This window comes from Rhinolophus sinicus, chromosome 1, assembly GCF_057876585.1.
Source record: "Rhinolophus sinicus isolate RSI-liver-muscle chromosome 1, RSI-T2T, whole genome shotgun sequence".
Classification (NCBI taxonomy): domain Eukaryota; kingdom Metazoa; phylum Chordata; class Mammalia; order Chiroptera; family Rhinolophidae; genus Rhinolophus; species Rhinolophus sinicus.
The window spans coordinates 117,115,937-117,136,858 of NC_142501.1; the positions used below are offsets into that span (position 1 = coordinate 117,115,937).

General features: G+C 42.8%; 1 protein-coding gene across 7 annotated transcripts in view; it reads right to left on the minus strand.

Moving 5' to 3' along the window:
• NMT2 (N-myristoyltransferase 2) overlaps positions 1–12,044 on the minus strand; it is a 53,593-nt gene extending 41,549 nt beyond the window's left edge. For 4 of the 7 annotated variants that reach the window (XR_016018103.1, XR_016018101.1, XR_016018102.1 and 1 more), the window contains exon 1: positions 11,816–12,041. Coding sequence is in view for 3 of the 7 variants with exons in the window: in XM_088789005.1 (XP_088645131.1) it covers positions 11,816–11,925 (110 nt within the window). In the remaining 4 variants the exon portion in view is untranslated. Of the gene's footprint in view, positions 1–10,799; positions 10,853–11,815 lie in introns of all 7 variants that reach the window. The other 3 variants (XM_088789007.1, XR_016018099.1, XM_088789006.1) reach the window with 3 other exon arrangements.
• Positions 12,045–20,922: the final 8,878 nt, after the last annotated feature.

Sequence of the window (20,922 nt, forward strand, 5' to 3'; positions counted from 1 at the left end):
CTTTCTTGGCACGTCCCTTCCCCTCTTGAGATTGATGTAGGATATATCTGTCAGAGGTTCTTCAAAGCCACATCATCTCTGGTCAAAGCAAAGTCACAGAGAAGCCCTTGCAAGGCTCAAGAGCTCACAGCTGCCCTAAAGTTTATGGCCAGTGAGAGGCAGAATCTGATGATGACCTTTATCACTATAAAGGTCTGCCAAGGAGGCAGGTGGCTGCCGCTTCTGAGGCTGAAGCGCTGGGTACAGGTCACAGTGGGACCAGCCAAAAATTTCAATATTTACACAGGTGTAAGCAGCAGAGGGCAGCTGGTTCCAGGCAGTGACTGAACTGCCCAGAACCCTGGATTCAACCCAGGCCTGGCTGGTGTAGAACCTGGTGACGTTGTTAACCAATCTCCCTCTTAGATATTGGGTTGTTTTCAAGTTTTCAGTTCTTTCTACTCTTATCATAATTTAAACGTGAGCAAGCATGTTCTATCTCATTAGCCTTCTTTTTCCACGACTGTTTCATAACCAATAAACAAATTTGGTGTCTCTTTCCCATAAATACCACAATTTGAATAATAGTTAATGTTAAATCATAATACAATTTTATCAAGACTCATTGATCAGAAACTAGTGTGACATTTAGTTTATGAAGACCTGTCTTTGCAGACTGTCCAAAATCAGAATAAAGGAGAAAATATTTAAAATGCCCAAATGAGTTTTTTTTTTACATATCTTTAAGATCATTACATATAATTGAAAGACTAAATACAAATTGTTCAGCTAGTCAACAAACAAATTTCTTAAAGGCTTACTTCTTTGCCTCTTAGGTAAAACTGTTCCTAAAGATGAAATGATAAACAAGTAGAAAAATCAATATTTAGAAAAAGGCTTGAGGGAGTTGGCAGAGTATATCCTTCATGACGGTCCAAATTAGAGAAAAATTACCCTATTTCCTACAGCCTTTAATCACCCACGCTCACAAATGTTTTTCTGATAGAAGAAAAAATGATATACACTAGCTTCTACTTATATGACTTTTCTCATTTCTGGGCCTTTCAGAGTTTATTAAAGGAAGACAGTAAGTCACAAAAAACTTTTTTTTCTGGCGGAGATTCATTTCAATATTGCACTAGCAGTTGTATTTAATAACATGAATGTGTTCAGCAAAGTTAACAATTTGATGTGCTTTTCAAATTCTATCCCAATTTCTAAATTCCTTTGGACAATCTGCAAAGACAGGTCTTCAATAAACTAAACTTCGTTTCTTACTTCCTCTTTTATATATCCCAATGCTGATCACGAACCGAGTCAATTCTTTCACTACAGGAACATTCCATATTTAGGTAAAATCCTTGTACTTACAGAGCAAGACAAAAAAATTATGCTTTTTTTCCCCCCAGAAAAGTCTTGTGAAGAAGTAAGAAGTGGGTTCTGCATCGCCTGGAGGGAAAACTGCCATCTTAGGCAGTTAATCTGGGAGAAGGAGCACTGAGGCTAGAACAGCAAGAAGGTCATGGTCAGTTCCTAACTCAGAACAGATCCACGGCATATGAGGGCTAAGGGATTCTGGGGACGTATAGCTCAGACGGAGTAGAAAAGACTGGAATAGAGAAAACACGATACCTCCGTGAGTAGAAGGTCTGAGAGATGAGTCTGTGACACGTCACCAAGAGCAAAGGCCAAAAGCAAGATAGAAAACAGGAGTTCAGTGGAGAAAGGCAAGGGTCACAGGCTGCGCAGAGGGCACTTTTTAGCAAAAATGAACCTGGAATTCTCAAACACAAAAGGATATGACCTCCCAAATCTAGAAGGGAGCTAATGGTCATGGTGGAGGAAAGAGATGAGAACAGAAACACCCGGGAGCGAGGAGACGTTGTCTAAAAGAAAAGGAACTGACGGTGCCGACAAGGGACAGCTTAAAGCAGGGACAAGCCAGGAGAGAATGCAGGGCTGGGGTCTCTTTTGCCCACGTTTATCTTTTCCCTGTACCCTTGGGCTGACAGCAGAAAATTAACACAAGAAGAGCACTGGAGAGTGATGGGTGCCTGAGCACGAGGTATAGGGTCCACTCACGGGGCTGTGTCCTGACCGTTCCCCCCAGAGCCCCCCACTGCTGTCCCTGAGGGTAAGGACTGGGCCTGTGTCAAAGTATTTGCATGTATTTGTTAAATCATAAGACTATCAGAATCAAACTCTTCAATTCCCCCAAGAAGAGATGCATGTCCAAAGAGGTTATGTGACTATTCTGAAATCAAACAGGATTAGTGACAGAAGTTTCCTGATTCCTGGCTTAATACTCATTTCAACACACCACACTGCTTCCCTAAAACTTGCTAGCTGACAAAGATTTTAAAATATTAAGAAATATTCTAGAGAAGTGATATACATTCAAGGATATTAATTTCAGCACAGTTAATGAGCACAAAAGATTGGTAACAACCTCATGATCTATTAACAGAGGACAAATAAAATAATGATACATCCATTCAACGATATAACACACAGCCTTTAAGAAAATGAGGTTGGGGGCAGCCGGATGGCTCAGGTGGTTAGAGCGTGAGCTTTGAACAACAGGGTTGCCAGTTCGATTCCCACATGGGCCAGTGAGCTGCACTCTCCACAACTAGATTGAAGACAACGAGTTGCCGCTGAACTTCTGGAGGGGCGGCCGGATGGCTCAGTTGGTTAGAGAGTGAGCTCTCAACAAGGTTGTCGGTTCAATTCCTGCATGGGATGGTGGGCTGCGCCCCCTGCAACTAAAGATTGAAAAGGGCAACTGGACTTGGAGCTGAGCTGCGCCCTCCACAACTAGATTGAAGGACAACTTGGAGCCGATAGGCCCTGGAGAAACACACTGCTCCCCAATATTCTCCAATAAAAAATTAAAAAAGAAAAAAGAAAATGAGGTTGGTCTATGTGGTTCAATATAGATAATGATTTCCAAGATACATTAAGTTAAAAATCGAGGTAGAGCAATGGTATGTATGGCATGCTACCATTTGGCATTGAATGCATGTGCAAGGACAGCATGCATACACATACACTCACGCATGTACACACACACACACGCGACCCTGGATATGTAGAGAACACCACCGGAAGGACAGGCCAAGAATTGCCAAGAGTAGCTGCTCATGGGAAGGAAACAGTACCAGGAGAATGAGACTTACTTTGCATTGGATATCCTTTTGAATTTTGTACCGTATGCTCATACTACCTTTTCAAAATACTAAATAATTTAAAACTTAAGGTGTCTACAAAGCCAAAGCTAAAATACAGATGTAATATTAGTTACCATACGGGTCAGGCTGTGCGTGGCGAGTCCCAAAAATAACAGCAGCATCCGAAACAGGAGCTCAATTTCAATTCTCTTTCATGGGAAAGTTGCAGCTTCTCTCCCCAGGGAGGGTTCTGCTGAAGACGGGGCCAGGCTCCCTCTGAGTGGCTCTCCACCACCCATCCCTGGGATGTCTGCTGCTCACCTGGTCCGAGGTGACTTCCCATCACATGCACACTCGGGCCAGTGGGATAGAGGAGGAAGACACTCCACGTGCCAGAAAAAAAGACGCTGCTTTGGAAGAAGGGGCCCAACAACAGTGGCCTAAAGAAATGCTGACTCTCTCCCTAGAACCATCATATGGACGAGCTCGCCATTTCACAGGACCAGGCAAGGGCTCTGCGATGTCCTGGAAAGATGTTCAAGGCACACCAGTTGAAAAGCAGGAACTTCCGGGGCAATAGGAACTGTAGGCATATTTGCATTTTTGTAAATCTATTATCAATAGGAAAATGTATATATGAATATCCCACGGCGTTCTTTTTGCTTGATGATACATGTCTAACTTTCTATATTAAAAATGATGTGCTTTTGCAAAAAGGATTTTTTTAAAACTTCATTTGGAAACACAAAACTGTTTCCACTGGTTCTCTCTTCAGTTTCTTTAAAATATTAATAAATACCCAAACGGTCGTGGAGAACAAGTATTCTTCCCCCCCCAAAAAAAAAAAAAAAGCAAATGAAACTATGGGAAATTATCATATTGAGTCGCCATCTTTCTCTGGGAAAGCACTACACGAACTTGTACACTGCGTGAGCACAGCCATGGGAGTAACGGGCTCATACTTCCCTGGGGAGGGGTGGTGTGTGTGCATGTGTGCGTGTGTGTGTGTGTGTGTGTGTGTGTGTGTTAAGCCAGTAACAGAAGCACAACATGCTAACAAAACAGAAACTATAAAGTTTAAATCCCAAGTCAGTGTGGGACCTCCACCAAGTGATTTGTGCACTGGATTTTCTCCTGTGGCTGGAGAGCATGACAGGCCACTAACGTACAGGGACTCAAAGAATACACAAAAGCACTACCCATCTCAAATGCTGGACGGAGCTGGGTACCTGCGTGTTGCAGGCAGTTCCTCCAGCAGCGCTGTCATGCAGAGATGCTCAATACACACCGCCAGCATGTCTGGCTTCTTACAGGAAACTGACTGTGGAGGCCTGAATAGTCTCAGTGTGGGAGGCACAAGGCACCAGGGAAAGGATCTGATGTGTATGAGACCACATGGGGGCAGCTAGAGCACTCGGTCCAGAAAGAAGATGAGACAGCTGTGAAAGAAGCATAAGAGACCTCACTGCAAATTACAGTGATGCTATAATTAAAAGTAGCCCTTTAAGAGACTTGAAGAGAAACTCAAAAGGGTTCTCTGTAATCAAGCTGCAGTATGTTTTTAAACGAGGAAATGTATTCATTTATCTTTAAATTCACTGACATTTAGTATACCCATTACACTTGTGAATTTTGTCTCCAGAGGCACTCAAGTTGCTGATCTATGACTTGTGGGGAGATGAGCTTGAAACATTATCAAACAAATTACTGTATTTTATTAATTTATGGTCCATGAGACCATGCAGTTTACTGCAACGGCAAGAGTTTACATTCAGTGAGAGGCCCAGCTCAAAGTCTGAATCTGAGATGCGGCCTGGGCAAGTTATTTAAGCTTGGATAAGCCTCAGTCTCCTCATCTGTTGTTACAGTGATTCAAGAAGAAAAAATGTATATGCAAAGCAGGAAGTGCATACCAGGAGTTCAAAAACTTAGCTATTATTTTACCATGCTGGATCCTATACAGCACAGAACACACACAACTAAAAACTCTACATTCCAAGTTGTTTCGATTAGAATTAGAAAAAGACAATCTTTCACATATTCCTAATGCACACAGGGAGGTATTTTTGAAATTGGAAATGAATCTGTCAAGGGGGACTAAGACCCCTGGAATGCAGTCAACAAATCTTTATTAAGCTATCAATGTGTGTGCAACATACGTGACATTGCAAGGCTGCTCCCAGCCTGAGTGCTGTCTGTGGGCACTGTGTGCCTGCGAGCAGACTGGCAGACATGCACACGTGCTGTGGACGTGTGCCGCGGTGCCAGCCTTATTTACTGTTGCCTCTGAAAACCAGCTTTGACCACACACCTCACTACAGGTGGAGCGCTCAGTGACCTTGCACCACATGACAATCCTTCCACCTTCTCACCCTCTGCCCCGCTGACTGGACCCAGCCTTGCTGGCCAGAAACGAACGAGATCCTTTCTGCAGAACCTGAACCAAGAAAGAGTCTTCAGGCAGTTAGTAGTTGACTGATGCAGGGAGAAAGGGAGGAAGGCTAGAGATAGGTAGACCCTGAATTCCTGAACTGCTGGTCCCCAATTCTATTTCTAATACAGTTCTATCATACATCATTTTGAGAAAACCTACCGTATGTATAAAACGAAACTTTTTTTTTCAGCCAGTTTGTAGATAACACATGTACATTAAATGGATGCAAAGAATGCTGTTCCCCACTTACCAGCCATGTGATCCTAGACAAGTCACTTTATCTCTATGAGCCACAGCTGCTTTTGTAGTAAAAATAGGGTCTGCCTGAGAAGATGAGTGGGAGACGTGGACGGGGTGTGTGTGTGACGGGTGGGAAGGCCGCTACCTGAAGGACACATTCAGGAAGGGCTTATGGGGGCTTTGCTTGTGATGCCCACAGAAGGCTCCATGAAAGAAAGCACAGCAGACCTGGACCTTGAATTTGAGACAATAAGAGACCCCTCACTCTCATGGGAAGAGAGGACTCCCAGAACATTGTAGGAAGTGCCCTACAGAGGGGAATGGGCAGTAATAAATCCCTTTGGTGAAAAATAATGTCGGATGGTAACCGTCCCTCATTATTCACAAACCCACCAGTAAATGGTGTGCACAAGTCTTACATTAGTGGATCTTGGGGGGCAGGGATGAAAAAGAGCTAACTGTATTCCACCCAGGGTCCAATGCTTAGGGAGAAATGCTAAGGAGACCAATGAATTGGGAGCTGGTGATGGGCAAGCCGGCAGAAAAATGGATAAGTCAGAGGAACACGGAAACCTCAGTCCCCAACAAATCCCCACAAATATGTATGAGCTCGAGCCACTGTGTTTAGATATTTAAGAAAAGAGTGATCGTAGAAGGTAAAAGGATGTGGAAACATTTGAGAAAGGGAGAAAATCCTGGACGCTTCCAGACTAAAAACAAGTCAAAACAAAGAAAAAGAATAAGGTTTCCTATATAAGACAGAGAAGCGGATCGGCAGAGAAACAACATCTGTGCCACTAAATGCTAGAAGATAATAAACCAATGTTTATGGAGATTGAAGGAAAATGATTGTTATCACAGAATTACAGGCACAGCAGACTGTGGTTTATGTGTGAGGGCAAAAGAAAGCCATCTTCAGACACACAGGAATTCAGAAAATATGTCATCCACGTATTTAACAAAAAAACGCAATGAGAAAATACTCAAAGAAAAAAAGCAGAAGGTATGATTTACACAGAATAAGTGGTCAGCAATAAAAACAGCAAAGCTGTCAGGAAAGTCTAAGATGTTTTTGATACTATGAATGTGAATATACAATTACATTAATTGTTAAGAAAAAAGCTTTAACAGATACAAGAGCGAAAATAAAAGAAGCCACATGGAATTAAAAGTCTAGAGTATTTCAACAAAACCTAGGAAATGTAAAGGAAAAGGAAGTCAAAACATCCTACACATTGTCTTCTTCAGTAGCAAAATATTTTGGGTAATGGTTAATTTTGACATATTTGATAGAGAAATGCAGATAAATCATGTTTGTTCCAAATTTAAAGATAATTACCATAAGAAGAAAAACAGGCTATAGAGCTTCTAAACCAATTAAGAGAAAGGGGGAAAAAAGAGGGAAGAATGGAAAGTTGACATACTCGATAAAAGACAAAAAAAGAACAAAGAAATATTGTGAGTGCCACAAAAGCTTATAAATTCAAAGCACAGATGTGATCTAAGCTGTCCAATACGATAGCCACTACCCACACTGAGCTATTTAAATTTAAATTTAAATGTAAAATCCAGTTCCTTAGTCACTGTATTGAACATTTCCATCATTGTAGAATATTCTAGCAGACAACACTAATAGACAGTGAAAAATAGAAGGTCCATGTAAAGTATACTATTTACGTTAAATATACACTTTATACATATATTAAAATGTGAGTTGATTAAACTGTCAATAGTGGTATCTCTAGGAAATAAGACGACCAGGGTGCTTTCACTCTCTATACACTTCACTGTTCTAATTTTTAATAAGCATATTTTACTTTTATAATGAGTAAAAGTCATTAACATATCTTCAGATGGAATAACAACAAGCCAATCAACCAACGTCTTTCTTGAACTTGGTGCAGAATTTGGCTCCAATCTCTGAGTTCACCGACTGACTGACTTTAACTCTTATATATTTACTGTGTACACTTGTGTTAATAAATAACTTCAAGATGGCACAGTATATGGCCTATACCTAGAAATTTTCTAGGGTTCAACCAAGCTCTGGAGAAGGTTTGCTCTGGGCCAAAGGGTGATATCACCATTTCAGATACAAGTCTGAGCAGACATTTGATCATTTCAGTCTGTATTTCTTAAGTTGAGGGGGTTCCTTGGGCAAAGGCTCTTAACACACCTTTCCATTTTGATTTATACAGGTGATAACAGATCAAGTTTCAGAAAGAGTAGCTCTGAATTATCCTTTAAATTTTCCATCACAAGAAAAATCTATTGAGTTGTAGTCATTTTTTGTGTCTTCCCATTGATTCTACACAGTTGACTAAGGAGAGAGTTCCCACAGCCAATCTCAGCAATACACAGATAGTCAGAAGTAACAACATATTGCACAGAAAATAACTTCAATTTTTTCCCCCCTAAATTGGGGGTGGGAAAAGAGAGGTTATGTTTTTCGTTAAAAGAACTCCAAAGTTTTAATCTTTACTAAATACCAGATCTTTAATTTTTCTAAAAATATGTACCTAAAAGGTCTGGGAATAACCCTCAAATACTAAAACTATTTCATATCTACCCCAGGGAATAATTTAGTCATGTATCTGCCAACAAAGGCATATTCATATATGCTTATTTTATTCACTATATAAAAATCCTTGGCAGCTGCCTCCTATTCCACCATAGTGAATATTAAGGAAAAAACTCTCTTTGTGGAAAGGAGATAAAAAAACATCAATTTGTCCGAGAAATATGCATTCTGAAAGCCAATGTTGGTAAAGCAAAGGGAGAGATTTGGTTTTGTTGCTACCTTAAATGCTAATTTTTATTTGGGGCCAACTGTGACAGTGTTTCCAAAACAGGGAGATGACTATGCTTCCGTACTGCGGGATGGCAGGCTGAGTAACAGATAATGACCTTGGCCCAGTGTAATCTACAAATCCAGAAGATGCCCATCAAGGCCTCAAGGACAAGAAGACAGCTGGAAGTTAATTTTTATCTACATAGAAAGTCTTTGCTAAGAAAATAGCAGTATAAACAAGATTACCTTACAACTTTTAATGTGCTTGAAAGTTTTCAAGTGCCTTCACGCTCTTTACAAAGACCTACTTACTTCCCTAATTGTAAATCATTTGTTAAAGCAACTTACTTAAAGGATCTTTCTAGGTAATCCTGTCAGTTTAGTTCTAATTGCTGCACATTGTTTGAAGATAATAAAAGTACACTTTTTTGGACTAGTCTAACTAATTAAAATGTTTTCTGGAATTGCATGGAATTTTTATAGTAGTATGCCACTTTCATACTTGGGTGGCTCAAAAAGCTAAACAAAAAGTACACTTTCCATGAAAAATAAAATATAAAGAAAGTTGCGATGCAAGTATTTTATAATGCATAAGACATTGCTTTTAATTAAACATAAAAGCTATTGCTTTTAATTGAACATAAATTATATTTCATTCATGGACTTCTGGCACTACCTACAAAATGAAATACTTGTTTTAGTTCATAAAGAAAAGTCTATGAAAATGAAAGAAAAGCATACACTGTAATATTTATATTTGGGGGCAAAACAACCTAATTTGGTATTTCCTTTTTATCCAAGTCTCTAGTTTTAACTTAATATGTCTGAAACCACTATTAAATACATTCTATTCAATTGTGGGGGTAAATTAATTGTTTCAGGCCACAAGGGTACTATCTAGTAAATTACTGCTTTATGCACCAACCCATACCCAGTAACCTCAAAATGATAATTCATCTTTAAAAGATAAAGCCTTTACGTAATCATTCCTCCAAAGGCGCTTTGTCACGTAATTTGAATTGGTGGAGAATGAAGATGCCAAGTGTAGAAAAGAGGAATCTTTCAGATTTTTATATTTGCAAATGTGAGCTACTTAAGAAAAAAATCTAGGTTTCTACTGAGCCATATTATCAGTACATGAGCCAAGGGAAAAAAACAAAACAAAACAAAAAAAAAACACACCCACAAATAGTCTCCCAAATTTGGCACATATTATCTAAATTCAAATCCAAAAAAAACAGCAATCCAACAAGCACAGCAACTTGGATTTTTACTCATCTCCTTACACCTTAATAGACTACAATAAATCTATGATACCAACCTCTCCCACTAGAAGCCGTTGTGTCATCTGCTCTTGGTTAAAACAATTCAGTCCACTGGGCATCCCTAAATTTTGAGTAACCATGCTAACATATATTTAGCGTGCTGATGTAGAAAACTAAGAACCGAAGAGGGCAGGGAGATGACTGTGGGTGCTAATTTGAGAACTTCACACAGTACAGCAAGGCTCCTGGGGACAGGCCCGGATCAATGGGCGCAGAGATGAATAATTCTTTGTACTGTGGACATTCTTGACTGTGTAAGCAAACCTTCAAAAGAACGAAGGGCAATGAACAGAATTTACAGGAAAGAAGGGAAAAGTCCAGGATTGCTCCAGAAAGATCATGGACAGGTGGTAAAGTTTTGGGGTAATCTGTCACATTTGCATCTGGGCTTATTTCTGGTACTAGTGCTATTGTTTCAAAAACATATGTCATAGGCAAATTTCTATCACTGCATAAACAGAACTCACTCTCAGATTTCTGTAGAATTTCCTTTCCTCTCTTTTAAAAAAGCATTCTAGACTTGAATTATAACATTGGGTACTTGGCAGCTGCCACTGAAGTATTCACGGGGGGGAAAAAAAACACAGCGACTCACAAATGGGAGATAACATTTAGTCAGCTTTTCTTTTTCTTGATCTCTTTTAATATTTTATAACACGTTAAAGCTCAGTAAAAGTTCTTTTCTTAAATAATTCTTCAAGCAGGCGTTACAAATGCAAATGCTTGACACTTTTTAATCATCAATCATTTAAAGAATTCTCTCCATGAACTGACTAAATAAGCCATCTGTGTGACTAAGGCCTTCCTATCCTGTTTTTAAGCTGACCCACTTCTTCATCAGTCACCACGGTTCGCAAAATCCCACTTCAAGGGGCAGCACGAAATGCTCTGTGCCAGCGCATACCTTGAATCCAACAGGGAAAAGGGGAGTGCACACATCACCTTTAAGGACGCTAGTCTTTATTCAAAATGACCTCCGCCCCTAAAAAGAGAACTTATATACTACCCTTAACCGGAAGCAACCTTTTCTCCCATGGAAAGCAAATCAAGTCTGCGGGGCGGAAAGGCACGAGAAACCTGATCAGGCGTGAAAACGCACGGTGCTTTTGGCCTTTGGAGATTAAACGCCTGCCCAGCAAGCGGGGTCTCGTTAGGGCTGCGGGTGCTGCCCCCAGGACCGACCTTAAATCAGGGGGTCGGACCTGTTCTTGAGAGCTCTGCAGACACGCTCTGCAGACGCGCTCAGCCAGGGCAACCATGAGCATCCCCAGGAACAGCCGGGCGGGGACCCCCTGGGCACCCCCGGTCCGGCTGGGCGCGGGGCTGGGGGCGAGGGCCCCGGCCCGGGAAGCACAACTTTCCGCAGTTCCCCGCCAGCAGGAGCAGGAGAAAAAAAAACACTCTCACTCCTCCCGCCTCACAGACCCCGCCACAAGCTCCTCATTTTTTCTGGTAGTGGCGGCGGCTGGGGGAGGGGTGGGAGGGTCTGGAGGGACTTCAGGAGAAGATGACAAGGAGCGGAGCGAGGACGACGACTTCCATAAACCCGGCCGCCACAAAGAGAAAGGGGCTGCACCTCCCCTAGATCCCACTGAGTCACCCGCGGGCCAGGCATGCGACGAGGATGGGCGAGGGTCGGCTGGCCGCGCGGCAGGTGACAGCGGCGTCGCCGGTCCCCGCACGGGGGCCCAGCGCCTCCCCGCCCACCCCGGGCCTCGCCTCCACCGCGCCGCTCCGCCTGCCAGCCGCGCGCCCCGACCTCACCACAGGCGCGCAGCCCGACGCACCCATGCGGAGACCCCTCGGAGCGGCCGCCGGGCCCCGCCCGCGCCCCCGGACCCGCGTCCGAGCGGAGTCGAGGCGCTCGCGCGCCTACCCTTTGGCGTGCTCCGTCTCCTCCTCATTGTCCCCGTCTATCCCGCACGTGTCCTGGTCGTCCAGCTCCAGGCTCTGCTGGCTGGCCGCAGACTCGCTGTCCTCCGCCATCGCGGCGGCGCCAGCTGCGGCAGCGACGCCTGGGGCCGCGAGCGAGGGGGCCGGAGCGGCGGCGCGAGCAGCTCCCTCTACTGCCGCCCGCCGTCTCCCCAGAGCCCGCGCCCGCGGCGCCCGCCCCGCCCCGCGCAACCTGGGCCCGCCCACCGCGCTGGGGGGCGGGGCCAGGGGTCTGCGCACCGCTCGTCGCCGGAGGGAGGAGGGGCGGAGAGGGCCAGTGTGAGGGGAGGCTGGTCGGGGGTCGCTGTGGTGGTGAGCCCGCGGCTGGGCGCAGGGCGTGAACCCTGGAATCCGAAACCAGCCCGCGCCTCAGCCCGGGGCCTGTCTCTGAATGCCGCACGCAGCCTCCAGACTCCAAATCCTGCGAGTCTTCATTTTTGGATCACAGGCCACGCGATTTTCACATCTCTACATGTTAGTGAGCCCGTTTAACCATTGCAGATTTTTGGCTCAGGAGTAGGCATGCCAAGGACAGAGATTTCCAGAAGTCTTCCCCACCCTACCCCCTCACATACACTTTTAAAAAATTCCATCGTATAGATCTATAGCTATATTTCCAATATACTAGCAAATCAAAAAGTCAAAAGAGTGCTTCCTGCCTTCCTACCTCCCTGTTCTAACCAGGTTCGCAGCCGTAAAACTCTTAACAGGAAAACTCTGGAGCCGCCCCTGTTTTTGCTGGACACAACAGACAGTTGGCTTAGAACACGATGATGCTGGGGGTTGTGTTGGGAGATTGGACAGTTTCAGGCAGGCCACTCTGGCTTCCCCAAGCGGAGGTCATGACGTAGACCTCTAAGCAAAAGTAGGTGGTTTTCCAGGCTGAAATCTCTTCCCGTGAATGGAGGAGGAAAAGAAGGCGCTCCATGGATTGCCAAATGAAAGGCAGGTGAAGTTCAGGCTCCAATTTGCTGTTGCCAACTGTATACAACAGCCCTTCCTTTGCTTTCCTGTGATGGGTGATGTTCAAAGTCCCGCTAGGCCGCGGGAAGGTTTTACAAACGCAGTGGGAAGATAGCTATCAAAAATTGCTCAATGAGGAAAGCAAGACTGAAAAACCACCTGAAATTTTTATGCAGAAGGTATTGGGAGCACTTTGTGGCTTCCCCACCCCCTCCCTGCCCCAGCACACACAAAGGTCCTTATGCCTTTAAAATGCAATGAAAGTCAAAAATTGCAGAGCGATTTCAAAGTCCACCAGCCTTTTATGACTCACTGATGTTGAACCAGCTGCGGTTCTGTAAGAAAGGCAAAACAGGGCCAAAACACAAAGGAAATAGAATACTACTTCTCATAATTGCAACTATTTCTGAGGCAAAAAGTCATCTGTGGCCTCTGGCTTTAAACATTAGAATAAAGGCAAATATAGATCAATGAGTTTCCTGTAGCTCATCCCTGTTAACATGAAGAGTTGGGTGACTGTAACCTGGTTGGGTAACGGGTAGGATGCCAAGTCTATCAGATCAGTCACTGTAACCTATCAGAAGGATTCTCTGAAAGATTGAAAAAATACAAAACAGGGCAGCTGCTTGGCTCAGTGGTTGGAGCGCAGTGCTCATGGCACCAAGGTCGCAGGTTCGATTCCTGCATGGGCCAGTGAGCTGCGCCCTCCACAGCTACTAGATTGAAGACAAGGACTTGACTTGGACCTGAGCTGCGCCCCCCCACAACTGGATTGAGAACAGTGACTTGACATGGAGCTGATGGGTCCTGGAAAAACACACTGCTCCCCAATATTATCCAGTTAAAAAAAAACTATGTATAAATACATATTTAAAAAAAATAAAAATACAAAAAAGGAAATTCAGCAGACATACATTTATTTGACTTTTTAAGAAGCTTTGACTAAGAACCTCCCAAAAAACAATAAGAAAACAAATAATCCCAGAGAAATCAAATAAGGTCATCAAAAACTAGTTAAACAAACAAACAAAAAAAAAACTAGTTAAACAGTAGCAAACAATGATTAAGAGGGGATATCTGTTCTCTAGAATAGAAAGGAGTTGGTCCAGACGTCTGTTCCATAATAGCTTGAGGTATTATGTACTACAAATGTTTGCCATTGCTAATCATTTGAAGGAGGACAAAGTTGGCAGATGACCCTGGAGATGATCCTAAATCCTATCGTCATGTATAAAAACTCACTATGCTTCAAAAAATGTTTGCTTCTTTCCCTGGTTTAATCCCAAAGTTTGGGGGATAGGAACCAAGTGGCATCTTCTAGAATCTTAGATCCAAGATTTACTTGGGAGAAGACAATACAGTAGAGTGGCCACCAGTGAGTCAAAAGAGGCCTTTGGGAATTTCCTATCCTGCCACAGTTGTATAATTGGTCTTGTTTTATTTAAAATATTTGTAAATTTTGCTTTTTAAAAGAGTTGTGGTAAAATACACATAAAATTTACTATCTTAACCATTTCTAAGTGTATAGTTCAGTGGTGTTAAGTGTATTCCCATTATTATATAACCAATCTTTAGAGCTTTATCACCTTACAAAACTGAAGCTATACTGATTAAACAACTCCCCATTTCCCCTCCTTCCCTAGCCCCTGGCGTCTAGCATTCTACTTTCTGTCTCTATGAATATGGCTACTCTAGGTAGGTACTTTATGTAAATGGGATCATACAGTATTTGTCCTTTTGAGAGTGGTATTTCACTTAGCACAATGTCCTCAAAGTTTATGGATGTTGTAGCATGTATCAGAATTTCCTTCCTTTTTAAGGCTGAATAATATCTATTGGATGGATATACCACATTTTGTTTATCCATTCATCCATCAGTGGATACTTGGGTTGCTCCCATCTCTTGACAATTGTAATTCTGCCACGAACATGGGTGTTCAAATCTGTTTGTAATTTTGCTTTCAATTCTTTCAGGTTTATACACTGAAGTAGAATTTCTGGATCATGTGGTAATTCTATTTTTAATTTTTTGAAGAACTACATACTGTTTTTGATAGCAGCTGCACCATTTTACATTCCCACCAACAGTTCACAAGGGTGGGGAAACCAAATCTTTGGTAGTAAATGAGCCTGCCCATTGCTCCAAAGAGAGACACCATCTCAGTCTTCCAAGGTTTGATATATTATAATTATCCTTGTAAAGATAACCCAGAACAAAGAATAGTTAGTGCCTCACTTGCAAGACATGGAGAAATATGAGTGACCCATGGAGAATTCTCTCTAAATAGTATGCCTTATCTCCCCAACCTCATTGCAATCTTCTAGAAGTCAGCAACCATCTCCTCCTTTTTCTATAATCCACATCTGTACTTAGTTGATAGCTTGCTCCTGAAAGATATATCCATGTCCTATCCCCCTGTGCATGTGCCCTTCTTTGGGAAAAGGATCTTTGCAGATGGAATTAACTTAAGGATCTCAAGATGAGATCATCCTGGATTACTCAGGTGAGCCTTAAATCCAATGGCAGGTCTTTCTAAGAGTGAAGCAGATATTAGACAGATGAAGAGGAGGACAGTAAGTATTTGGGAGTGCTAGTCATTATAATGGGCTCTGGAAAAAGAAGAATTAAAGAATGCAAGTATTGATCCTCGTCCCTCCTCTGGTTGCTAAGCCATTGTGAGAAAAGTAAATAATAAATGCAATGAAGTACAGAGACTTGGTAGACATTTCCATGGTTGGGGAGGCACACACATACCCCAGGGAGCAGCTGGGGTAAACAAAAGGAGCCCTAGGCTATATGGTGGAAGGTCAGGGGCATTCAAGGTGTGGCCCTTAGTAGCTGTGTGATCTGTGCAAGCCTCTTAACCCTGTAGAGTGTCCATGATCTTAGCTATAAAATGGGCCGATATTAGCTGTCCCACCTGTACCATGGGCTTGCTATAAGGCTGGCCAGTTCATACAACAAGTGGTGCAAGAGAAAGTACTTCACCAATTTTCAAGCACAACATACGTGTCGATGCACAGAGTTAAGACAGGCTAGGCTTCAGAGGGAGCCTGGCAGCACTTACATTCCAGGGAAAGACTGCCCATTTGTCACTGTCTATTGGTTTTTCAGCCTTGTTAAACACCAAACATTCAAGTGTTCTTGTTTAGTGGAACAGATATGACTCAAAGTGTAGCTGGTATGAGTTTCCTGGAGGAAGTGGGCTTTGAGAAGAATTTTGAAGAAAAGATTTCTTGAATCTTAGGTAGAGAGCAGGGCTCTCTGATATCATGTCAGAGAAGGAAGGAACGCTAACATCTTTTGCATAATTGGCAGGGAAAGGATCCGTGTGGAACTGGGAGGTGATGTAATTAGGATAATTTGATAAAGAGTCTCAAAATCAAATGTGAATAAATTGAATCCACTGCAGAAGCATCCACCAATTATGCTGTCAAGGCTGCAGGTGGGAGAAATGGATTTATCTACAGTGTTCTGAACCTCTCGTCAGAAACAGTCTGGAGGCAAAACTGCCAGTTACTGTGATTTATTTCAGAGGAGAAATGAACCCAGACTGTCCCAGAGACACTAACTACAGTGGAGGAAAAAAACCAAGCCAAACACACACACATACAAAATTTAAAAAACAATAAAAATCCCCTAACATTTAGCAATGAGTCAGTTGCAGGAAGGAATGGGAAATTATTCAGAGGTTCCCATACCTGAGGGAGAGTGGCAGTGCTTAATCAGGAGAGCTAGGGGAAATGTGTTGGATGTTTCAATGGCGTTACTGAGATTTCTTGTAAATACGAGGCACGATTGCGTTTTCATTCCTTGCATGCCAACCTTTGAAATTTTTATGTTTACTTTTATTTTGCATGTCAAATTGATTAAAAAATTTGTTTTTTTGATAAAAAAAACAACAACAACAAATATCTAACACAATTCAAGAGGGTGTGTTCCAGGTAAGCACTGTTTTATCTGGTTAACAATATGTGTTGTGTATTTTCTCTGGAGGTGATAGGGAGGGTGAAACAAAGGTGTATTTGCTGTACGTCAGATATACAGCAGAGACCTTTAAATATTTTATTTCATATTAATCTCTACAATAGTTCTGTGATGTAGATATTACTCTCATTTTCCATGTAGGAATCTGAGACTCAAAGAGGTTACGTAACTTATCCACAACAGCATCTTAGCAAATTCTTATAGCACAGAAGCTACTGTGTGGCAGTTGCTTGTTTTCTTGTTAGAGCAGACGCTGTCTACACAATATGCCAGCCTCTACCTGTCATGCGAACCCACTGGGCCCTGTCAACATTGCAAACGCCAGCTACTACTCTTGTCGCCTCTCTTGCAGCGAGAGGTGGCACTATGACCCCGTTTTGTCAATTAGACATACAGGTGCCTCCTGGGAGCCATCAGGGGAATTTTAAGATGTGCTGCATTCATTGACCTGCAGCAATACTATCCAGCCACTTGGCAGGGGGGAAAGATTTGAACGACCTGGTCCTCAGGGGTCACAGAGCCTCTGAGCTCTCGGCTTCTTGTTGGGGGAGGAAAATGATCTCCTAGTGTTTAGATTCCTTGTATTTGGGTATTGTCTTACTTGCAGCTGAGAGCATTCCACTAATAGAGATAAGACAGTCTTGCTTGGGTGCCTGACTTCTCACCAAGCACTTGTGGGGAGAGGTCACTGCTCACAGGTCACCCTGCACGGAAGTGATCCCTAAAAGAGGGTGTGAAGACCAAGTTAGGTTCTCTTTTTCGGGAATTTGACCTGGAAGTAGAGGAAGATGGCCATGCATTTGGCAGAGAAAGGAGACGTGAAAACAGAACAAAGAGAAAACAAAAATCAAACAGAGGCTGAGAGGAAAGCTGAGTCGTGCCAAGGTGGATCTGTCCATTCGAGTGAATATCATCCGTAAACTCGCGATGCCTGAGGGAGGATGGGTAACCAGAGGGGAGGGATCACAGTATGGACCATTTACCCCCATTCACTTCGTACTCTATGATGCTGAGGCCAGTGCAACCCCAGGAGACGGACTCAGGGAAGTCAGAGCAGCCTAGGGCCTCTCCACCATCAGTACTGTGCTGTTTCCTTGCCAAGTCTGCAAACAGACCAGCACATTCTTAAGTAACTTCAGACTTCCATGTCATTCATTGTCCCAACCACCCCCTCAACCTGTACCTCGGGTGCTGTGGTGTCCTAAGCCAAAGCAGCGCCCTATTCTCCAGTTGTCTCTGTGTGGCCTGGCAGGAAGGCCTATTCTTTTGGGTTGTTTGCTTGCTTCGCTGTCACAAGTAGTTGTAGAGGAAGCTTCCACCAACCTGCTATAGGCCGAGACGTGTCCTGCAAACAAGACAGCCTGCCTAACCCAACCCGTCTGCCTCTTGTACTAAACCACTCTCTCCTTATGTAGCAACCTGCTCAGGCTGCCATAACAAACAAAGTGGCTTAAACAACTGAAATTTATTTTCTCACAGTTCTGGAGGCTGGAAGTCCACGATCAAGGTGCCAGCAGGGTTGGTTTCTGGTGAGGCCTCTCCTCCTTGCTTGTAGACAGTCATCTTCTTGCTATGACCTCACATGGCTTTTCCTTGGGGGGTATGCAGAGAGAGCGGGAGCAGGAGTGAGCGCTGGTGTCTCTTCTTATAAGGACACTAATTCTATTGGATCAGGGCCCCACCCTTTTGACCTCATTTAACCTTAATTACTTCCTTACAGCCACCATCTCCAAATATAGATATACATATATGCATATATGTGTGTGTGTGTGTGTGTGTGTGTGTATATATATATATATATATATATATATATATATATATATATATATATATAACTTTGCGGGGGACACAATTCAGTCCATAGTGCCATATCTGGTTCAGCTTTTAATCTTCCATCAGAGCACAGTCCTGACATACCATATTTTCCAATAAATGCTAGTTCAGGGAAGTCATGAATGAAATGACAGAGCTGGGATTTTAATTCAGGTCTTCTAACCACCAAATCAAATGCTGGACACCCACAGAGAGTTAAAGGAAGAATAAGACATGATTTGCAGTCTGGGAACTTAACCTTGTTAGGGTGGCAGGCCAAACAATTTAAATCAATTATATTAAGATGAATCATGGCATGCTTAGTGAGCCCAGCTGGGAAATATGGAGGGGGTTTCGGAAGGGGTGGGGCATGAGCTGGTCCTCAGAGGCTGGTTTGCTTTGGGACTTTGGGGAGTAGACAGGAGGAAAAGGAAGGGCACTCCAGCCAGAAAACCTTAGGATCTGAGATCTGAGATGGAGGTCTGAGATTCAGCATGATAGTCCAGGATAGAGTGAGGAGACCAGCTGGGCTGGACAGAAGTGCACGATGGGGTGAGAGTTCAAGACTAATTGGGGTGGGAGGGACCAGACAGCAGGACAAACATGTGGAGAGTTTTCGAAGATTCTGAATAAGATGATATCTTACAGTCTAAAGCAGGGGTGTCCAAACTTTTTTCAACGTTTTTCACCAAGGGCCATATGCGGTAAAATACACAAACAGTCGGGCCACTCACTTGAGGTGAAGTACGTATTGCCTCACCTGGTTTATTTAAGTAAACTAAATATATTTTTGGAATTTGCTGCGGGCTAATAAAAAATGGATTGCGGGCCGCAGTTGGCCAGCAGGCCGCAGTTTGGACACCCCTGGTCTAAAGTAACCTTTCCACTCAGACCAATAGTTCTGATATTTGAACCAACCCTTTAAAAATAACTAGAAAATGTAATCCTTTTTTCGGTAAAAGGAATTACTTCATGGCTATGATAATCAATGGTGAATAACTTAGGAAAGACTTTTTTCATCATATGGATTATTGATGTGGCTGGGCAGAAGCTGCTACAATTTTAAAGCTGGAAGTGCATTCAATATTCACGACGAAATTTCAGGTGAATTCTTTATACCACTAAATATAGCTTGTCACGTGTTTTTTTCCCAATCAGTATATTGGATTGTATAACACCTGCAGTCATGCTTTATGCTGTAACTTGCTCATGTTTCTAAAAGTATTTATTATTCTAAAATTATGTATTCCAAGTGAACTCATGGAAGTGTATTTCAGCGATCAAGCCCAACTCCAGAATTTTCATATATATTTCAGGAGACAACTCTAAGAATATTTTTCAAAAGAGGATAACATGAAAGACTGCATGTTCAGCTACATGCAATTCCTTAGCAAAACGATTGAAAACCACACCTACTCTTGGGAAAATATCCAGACAGTGTGATAAAATGAACAACTCTTTAAATGTTAAGAAATTCAAAGCCTGAAGGGCACTACACTCCCACTCTCCACTGTCTACAATGTGTCATCATGTCCCCAACACCCACCAAGGATCTGCCCATGGAGACAGTGATGTCCGAAAGTTATTGTGAGACATTTAGAGCTTTTAATCCAAATTTAAGTAAGTCAGAAGCTTTTAGGAAGTGTGGGTATTTAAGAGCGAGCCTTCCTCTGTGTGTATGTGTATGTCTGCGATTCTTTTAATGATGTCAATTTAAAAGAAGTTGGTGTTTTCAGTTTTTACAAATGCTTTAAGAAGATCCTTTTGGATGATATCACACAACTTTCCATATTTAGTTGGAACATTCATTTTTCTATTTATTCTTTCAACATCTGAATGCATACCATTACCCCAACTTTGGGAATATTTGGGGCTTAGGAAGATATCTATTGGGACTGTATGAGTCAAGCTGGATGCCCCCTCAGTGTTCAGTTTAACAGTCAATTTTGGATCATATGGTCTGCACCCCCATTATTTCACATGAAGCCATTTCTTGCTTTCACTATTTTTCCTCATTCACATCAGCATTCCCATCAGTTGCCCTATATGCCAGTCTCGGCTCTTCTCCCTCTTTCTTTCTCTCCCTTTGGGGAATGTAAAAACAAATGATGACAGGTATCACTCTGCTTTTTGGAGATCCTTCAGGAAGCAGCCCTCCCTGGAGGGCAAATACAGTGTAATAGAAAGTGAAGGTCAAGTTGACTGTGAAGCTCAGGCTTTTGTTTGGCTGTCCTATGGGTTCTGCTACTGTGGCCCAGAGCCTTTGGCTGCTGCAGCTTCTAGCAGAT